Source organism: Rhinolophus ferrumequinum, chromosome 22 (genome assembly GCF_004115265.2).
Source record: "Rhinolophus ferrumequinum isolate MPI-CBG mRhiFer1 chromosome 22, mRhiFer1_v1.p, whole genome shotgun sequence".
Lineage (NCBI taxonomy): Eukaryota > Metazoa > Chordata > Mammalia > Chiroptera > Rhinolophidae > Rhinolophus > Rhinolophus ferrumequinum.
Genome location: NC_046305.1, coordinates 44,849,691 through 44,857,656, shown reverse-complemented (window position 1 = coordinate 44,857,656; position 7,966 = coordinate 44,849,691). Strand labels below are relative to the sequence as shown.

At 53.4% G+C, this 7,966-nt stretch overlaps 1 protein-coding gene across 1 annotated transcript; it reads right to left on the bottom strand.

Annotated features, from left to right (window-relative positions):
• Window positions 1–4,209: 4,209 nt before the first annotated feature.
• OLFML3 (olfactomedin like 3) lies at window positions 4,210–6,967 on the bottom strand. Its single transcript, XM_033094096.1, has 3 exons — window positions 6,747–6,967; window positions 5,825–6,110; window positions 4,210–5,501 (listed from the first exon to the last, which is right to left on the bottom strand). Exons 1-3 carry the CDS (start codon window positions 6,858–6,860, stop codon window positions 4,681–4,683), a joined length of 1,221 nt encoding a protein of 406 aa, XP_032949987.1. The 5' UTR covers window positions 6,861–6,967; the 3' UTR covers window positions 4,210–4,680.
• Window positions 6,968–7,966: the final 999 nt, after the last annotated feature.

The following is a 7,966-nucleotide window of genomic DNA, read 5'->3' as shown; positions in this document are numbered from 1 at the left end:
TATTATCTTATAGATAAGGCATTCAGGAACTTGCTGGAGGGATCACAGTGGCAAGCAGCAGAGCTAGGCTCTGATCCCAGCAGCTCTGACGACAAGCTTCGTGCTCTTTCTAACATGTCAGGTTGCCTCAGAGAACACGGTGCTCTAAGCTATGATGGAGGAAGAAACAACACACCATGAAGGCACAGAACAGGAAAGGGTACCTGACAGGCCATCCAGAGGGTATCATGGAGGGTAAGACGAGTGAGCCGTGGTAGGATGATTCAGGACAGGCCAGCGTGGGCTCTGTCATTATTCTAGCGAGTCCTCTGGGTGATGGGCAGAAAGGAACACTCTAAGGGGTCAAGCAGTCCAGGGGATGGGGGTGACCTTTTAGGTGGGGGAGGGTTAGGGGAAGACGAGAAGTTGCCTTTGGGTGACAGGAAACAGGAACCTACTCATACTAACTTGAGCAAAGAAAAAAGGACAGAAAGAAGAGCAAACAAACAAGAAAAGGGAGTACAGTTCACCCTCGAACACAGGATTGAACTGCGCAGGTCCACTCGTATGTGGATTTTTTTTTCAGTAAATACCTGTACTGTTTTCAGTCTGTGGTTGGGAGCCCACGGATGTGTAGGGCCAACTGTATGCATTGATCTGGGATGCCGTGTTACAGAGGGGACTTGAACATCTGCAGGTTTTGGTACCCATGGTGGTCCTGGAACTAATCCCCCATGGATCCTGAGGGACAACTAACTTTTCGGGGAGTCCAAAGTTATCCGCCAATTTTCAACTGCATGGGGGTCGGCACGACACCCTTAACCTTGACGTTGTTCAGGGTCAACTGTATTTATTTTAAGGATTCAGGCATTTTTGTAGAACCCACGGGCTAGAAAAGTCCTGTGACCACGGGGGGGCTGGCTAGAGAAAGGACATACACACTGGCCAGGATGACCGGCCTCTCACTCCTGCCTTTGCCTATGTCAGTGTCCGCCTCACCCCTTCCCCTCTGCTGTCTGATGTTCACTGCCTCTTGGGAGCAGGGAAAAGAGGCTTCCAAACACTTTGTCAGCCCTAACAGCTCTGATCTGTAACGCTACATCCCAAGAGAGATTATCTGATTTGTTCCCCTTGGGCCACCCAGCTATGGCCAGGGATTGAGGGTGTCCTTTCTCAGAGAAGGCAGAGTTTGGGCTGCACAGACCCCTAGAGAGCAAGCCGGAGTGTTCCGGCGAGATGTCCAACTCTAGATATTATCAGAACCCACGCTCTGGCAAGAGGGTATTGAGAGGTCTTCATTTTCCTTTCTCACTTTGCCCTTTAATACATTGGCTTCCACATTTATAATTCTCCTGTGGAGTTATTAAATCCATAAATAAAGATTTAATCTTCTAAACTCTGCATTGTGAGAGCAGGAGTTAAAGAGCAGGCAGAGGAGAGCTTACCAGCCTTGGTGGGAGGAGCAGCAAAGGAGGACGCTTCCAGGCTGCTGGGGCAGAAGAGCCAGGAGAGGCTGCAGCTGCTGCTAGGAGCTAAAGGCAGGGACCTGGGCCAGAGACCACACTGCCGAGGCAGCCACGGAGGGAGGGCCGGAGAGCAGGTCCTAAAGAGACCTGTCCTGAAGGCTGGGAGAAATACCAGGACAGTCCCAACAGCTTCCCAAATGAGCATGTCCTGACCTACACCAGGTAGAGAAATGGGGAGCAGAGAAAGGGGGTGCTCCCAGGAGCCTCAGGGAAGAGGCGCTTATGTAAGGACAGGGATTGAGAAGAGACACAGAAAACCTAAGCCTGGAGGAGGAGGAAGAGGGAAAGGGCTCTGGCTCTTGTTTAGCTCAGAGCCCTAAGCACTGACAACTGAAACATCTTCCTTCCCTACACCTCTGCCCCCTCCTTCCCCACCATCCAGGGCTCCGACACATTGGCTCAGGTTCCGGGATGAAAATGACAAGATAGACACTTCGACTTCCCTGGCGGGCAGACACTGTGACAGGATCTTGAGAACAAAGAGGAGAGCTTGGAAGTTAGGGTGGGAGACTCTGGGGGCCAGAGTAGGGGTAAGGAGAGCCCTCCCGCCCCTGCCTTGTGATGGAGAGACAACATCTGGACCAATGATCTAGCAGCAGCTGTCCCCACAGCAGCGCCCCTGCAGCCTCCTGACGCTGTTACTGTCTTAGAGCCAGGAGTCAGGGGCAGATGTGGGACTTCACTCTGTGCTTTAGCCTCTCCTTCCCCCATTAGGGCCTCTGCTGTCCACTGCCTTTTGTTCAAACCAAACCAGAGGTCATAACCTATTTCTGCCAAGTGATGGGTGAGGGAGGGTCTGAGAAGGGGAGAGGAAGCTGGTTTGGGATGACAGGAGTCAGCTACCCAGGCGCTCTCTCCTTAGCAGCAGATAATTTAATTTAATGAATTTAGACAGTTCATTGGATCTGCCCACACCGTTCCACTCACCTTCCAAAACGCTTCCAAAATAGCACGAGCTTTTGTACAGGAGCCAGAAGGAAAAAAAGCGAAAAGTACAAAGCCCCAGAGATTTCTGCCCTTTCAGAAAAGTCTGAGTGAACTTTTCTATCGAAACTGTAAGCCCGGGGAGAGGGGGAAAGGCTGCTTTTCCCCTTCTCATTGAGGAATCAGGCAAAGTTGCCACAAAGACACACACGTGCGCGACAGGACTCGGGTTTTATACTCACACTGATGTCACTGACACACAGAGTCCCAGAGCTATTCTCTCCTCGGGGTCAACAAAAAGCCATTCCTGATGTTTGGTGCTGTAGCAAGATATCGCCACAGACACCGCCCACAGACACGGCTACGAGAAGCTACCCTCTAGAAGCTTCCCATCAGACACGACACACAGGGTCACACTGGGAAGGAGACGAGCTCCCCCATGTGCGCACAGAGCCGCCCGCCCCTCCTCGAGGCCTGGACCCCTCTCTCCAGGCTCCACTGAGAACGCCTTCCCTCCTCCACACCCCTCCCGTGCCCGGTGCGCTGAAGCCAGATGTTCCGTGGGCAGAACCCTCTGTGGGCTGACAAGCAGTGATTACCATCGCCAGCCCCACAGTAGGGGACAGCTGAATGGGAGAGAGCCCCCACCGCTTGGGGCTCCTACAGTAGCCCCTTTGTGAGGGGCCCCACTGCCGTTCTTTCCCCCTCCTCACCACCTATGTCAGGAGCAGCTCTGCCTGAGGAGAGAAGGCACAGGAGGATCCCAGGGCCCTGGCTGACTCACCCCATTCGCCAGGGAGGACGGGTGTATGTGGGGAGAAGACCTGTTCCTGTCCCTTCTCCCCTGGGGGTAAATCACCATGAGGTTGACTTCTCCGTAAAGGCAGTGGGTCTGGTCCATCCCACAGCCTTGCTCCCACGCGCTGGACACAGGGATGAGGGCTGGTACAGAGCTCGGCACATTCCTAGAGCCCGGAGCCCAAAACCCAGGGTTTTCCCTGCCTATCCCCTCTCCCTTCCCCAGATGGCCTGTGGCCATTCCAAACCAGAGGCTGGGGTACTAGGCAGGAAAAGGTTAAGTTCCCAGGACTCCTGGACAGACTTCTGCACGTTCCAGGCCTGGGGTGGGTGGGTGGGGGTGACGAGGGTGGAGAGAGGAATGTGTTGGGGAACGGGTAGGACCAACATCTGAGACATGGTCATTGCCCCTCCTCCTCTCCCAAACCGCAGACGCTGTGGCAGCAGGAAAATCCGAGAGGTTCAGACCAAGCACAATTGTGCAACCCGGCCCTGGGGGCCAGCCCCGTGCTGGAAATAGGAGTGGGGTTCGGAGTGGGGGCACAATCCACTGTAGAGGTGAGACTTTCAGTTCTTACTGAAAACACCTACATTCAGGGCTCTGGCTTCCACAGTAGACGTCAGTGCGACTAAAATCCATTTTCTGGTTCAAAACCTCTGAAAATGGGAGCCGGAAGCTCTGCCCCTGGGCTGTCTCGTGGCCAGAGGTATGGTGCCGCTGGTGGTTCTGAGAGGGCTGGTGAGTATGACTATGGGCGTGCAGAGAGGCCTTTTGCTCAACCGCCAAAAGTGTTGGGATTCTGCTGCTTCCCCAGACCCCTCACAGTAAAATCTGTAACTAGAGAAGTTCCTTATCCCTCAGCCAGGGAGCCCAGCCAAGTCCCTAGTGTGGCTTAACGAGTGGGGATGGGGTGGAGTAAGAAAATGGAGGCTCATGGGGTGAAATTTGATCTCAGGGCTGCCCCAAACAAATACAGGCAAGGAGCGGTGGATTTTCTTTTTAATGCAACATGTTGCAATACAAAATGAGGTGCAAAAAGTCCCATTCTTGAGGGCACTAAAGGGAGAAGGGGGTCAGAGTTGAAAGTCTCCTTCTCTTACTCTTCTCTCCCCTGATTCAAACTGACACAAGAAATACTCTGTTGCCTGTTCCGTGGGGTTGCCCCCATGCCATGGTCAGAGCTGTGGGCCTGGGTTGTCTTTGACTGGCCTGAAGTGTGTTGGCCTGGGGCAGGAGAAGGAGTGAACTTTCAGGGTTTTCTCTCTTAGCTCTAAAAGGATAACTCAAGATCCAGTGTCCCATATGAAATGAAGGGCCGTGAGAATTTGGCTTCCATTCGCTAAAAATATGGGATTTGAACCACAACTTGCCCACGTGTGGAGAATGAGGAGCAGGAAATTAGGGATATAAATGTATGGGTGTGAGAGAGATTCAAAACCCAAGGCTACCTCCTCAAACTTCTTCCTCTTTCTTCCTCATCTCCAGCTTATAGACAATCTGGTAGCCATCATCCCAGGCATAGAGCTGGCGCTCGCGCGGGTTATAACGGAGGCTGGCATGGGCACCATATCGGCGTGGGAAATACGGGAGCGCTGCCCTTTCAGGGGTCAGGGTGCCGCTGGCATCAAAGGAGCACTGGACGCGGGCCCGACTGGCCGGGCGCGTGTTGTAGACGACATACAGGGTCCCACAGATGACGAAGGCAGCCTCAGCATTCTCTCTGGGACATGGGGTGTCCCACTGCTGCTCTGTGTCCAGTGTCTGGGGGTCTAACTTGGCCAGACACAAGTGCCTGTCATCCTCCCGAGTGGCATAGACCGCCCAAAGGCCCTCCTCGTCAGCGGCCAGGTCGATGTACGTGTCTGATGTCAGCCCGTAGGGGGGGATCAGACCCTCCGCAGGGAATACGGAACTGTCCACCACTGTTCGGTTGGCCAGGTGGAATTTGATGAGCTGCAAAGTGGTCTCCAAATCACCACCCCCTCCAGGTCCTCCAGGAGGCCTCCGGGCATAATAAAGAAAGCCGCCATATACCAGCTGCCCTGTGCCTACCCAGGGGAAGGGCACCCGGATTCTGGAAGCCTTCCGGGCAGCCATGGCAAGGGTGAAGTCACGCAGCCGTGGGAAGACGAAGGCTGTATCATTCTGTGTCCCATCCAACACGAAGATCTTCTCTGTTGGCCCCAATGGATCCTTGGTCCACAGACCAGCTGGGCCACCAAACCGCTTCAGGATCTTCATTGATCTCACCTGAGAGATTGTGTAGCCACAGTCTGATGGGGAAGGGAAAAAGCACAGGACAAGGAAACACAGGTGAGAGTCAGATGCCCACCACAGGATGCACCCGCCCAGGGTGGGCCATTTGGAGAACAGTGGCCATTGGCTTGGTCAATGCCTCCACTCTTATGGAGGATGGGGACAAAGGGCATCACGGTGGCCTGGATCCCCAGAAACTCTCCTTAATGGACCTATCAATACAGAGATTGCCCTAAAATAGATTCCAGAAGATTGATCCAAAGTGGACTAAGACAAGGAGAAAAACAGAGAAGAACGAAGGAAGATGACAGGGTGAGGGGCCTGCTTTCCGATCGCTTACCTGTCACCATGTCATACTTCTCATTTCTTCTGCCTTTGCCTTTGGTCCCAGGGCCTCCAGTCACCTTCTCATCAACTTCTACACAGGGTAGAGCTGGGTTCTGGGTCTCCAGATAGTCCACCTCCCGCTCTAGACGGTCCACTCTCCCCGCGATGGTGTCAGCCTCGGTTCTGAGGGTCTCCCGCTCCTTCTCAGCCACCTCCAGCAGTGGCAGCATCTTGTTCTTGAAGTCCCGCAGCTCAGCAGCATGGCGACTGCTCTGGTCCTGGCACTGGGCCAGCCGTTCCTGGAGGGGTGGGGGAGGGGAGGGAGGGCTGCCGAGTTACAAATCCCGGGCAGGGAGAGGCCCAAGCAGGGAGTTGGGGGTGGGGAAAAGCACAGGACTCAGCCAGGTGGCAATATCGCGTTCAACCCCCAAAGAAAGGAAACCAGATGTTCAGAGATGTTAGACGTGCAAAGCCCGACTCAGATTCACCTAGGCCCCTCCCCCCACTACATGTCCCCCAGCCTCTAGGTCTCAGTGCGTGCAGGTGGGAAGGGGTCTCTGCTCCCTTATACAATTCTCCTCCTGGGAGGTAAGATGCTACAGACTTCAAACAGAAAGTTGAGTTTCCCTGGGAACTTGCAACTTAAACAGAATCGTCAGGTTGTCTTGAGATGCATCCCCGCAATCCGCAATCCGAGCTTTCATTTCCACTCTGTCCCCTTTTTCTATCTCATCCCCGGGGTGAAACACAAAGGTCTGAATTGCTCTACGTCTGTGGGGAAGAAGAGGACTTACAATTTGGAAGCTCTTCTGGCGTTTTCTGTGGGTTCTTACAGAGCCCTAGCTTGTCGTCCCCAGATGCCTGACAAACTAGGTGCATCCACAGAAGATGTGGAATCCTGCCACGCTGGGTTAGAAGAGAAAGGGGTCGCTCACCTCTAAGGCGGCTAGTCTGCGCTCCATGTACTCCATGAGGTGGTGCTGCTGTCCCTGAAGGGGTCCTGCCCAGGACAACAGGAGCAAGACAAGGAGAGCGGTGCAGGGTCCCATGGCAGCGGGAAAGGGGAGCCAGAGTAGGAGTGTGCCTTCGTGTGTGCAGGCGGCTTCTCCCACTCAAGCCCGCGGGTCAGCTTGGGAGGCGGGGTGGGGGCGGGGCCTCCTCCCTTTCTGGATCCTGGGTCTCTCTCACTACTCTGGAATGCTTGCAGTCTCTTCACGGACCCCACCCCCTCCTTTCCGCCTGCATTGATCAAACACAGATGGCCCTACTGCTGAGCAGCCAGAAGACTTAACCACCTCCCGCCTAGGCTGTAGGCTCCCCAGGAGAGGGGAAGGCGATGGAAACCCTAGGGCAGTGCCTTCTGGGCAGTCACCCAGGAGGAGCTAGCTGGGGGAGGCCGAGGCCCCGGAGAAAACAGCAAACTCTGTCCCCATGTTTTAGAAGGCTTCCAGTGCTGCCTGAAGAAACGTCCTTCGTCAGTCAACGCTCCTTTTTCCCAGCAATAACACCATGGATTGTCTTCTGCCTTGTTCAGTGGAAGCTGGAAGTGGAGATGAGGTTTGAGGGGAAGAGGTGGGAAAAGACCACACTGGTCAAGTCTGTACCACCTTCGTCTGTAGCTCATTGGCGCCATCTTGTGCTGAACACCAGGTGTCGTCTCAGGATGAAGAGGGAAGGCTCAGCCTTCACTTCAAGTGGAATTTTCCACAAAGCAAGCCAAGAGGACTGAATTTATAGGGACTTTCATCATTAAAATGCAGATTTCCCCCACAGACTACCCAATTACTTAAGGGGATCCCACTCTCTCTCTGGTTTAGTCTAAAGAAAAGTGTAACTGAGATAAGAACAATTGGAAAAACAAAACAAGTCATAGGGAGGTTAAATTAATTCTTGATTACCTGGAAGCTAGATTGACAGCAGAGCCTTTCTATACGGCTTTCTTTTGCCTGAAAGCTTCTAGGTATATTCTCTTACCAAAACTGGGGAGTGTTCGGTGAGTTCACACTAATTTTACATTTATTTATGCAGGAAAAAAGTCTGAAAAATATGTTGCAGTCTAAATCAAATGTGTTCTGACTTACCTGCTAATGCGAGAGAACAAACTATTGATCATTTCTCTTGGTTATGGTCCAAAAGGGTGTTTCTAAATGTTTCT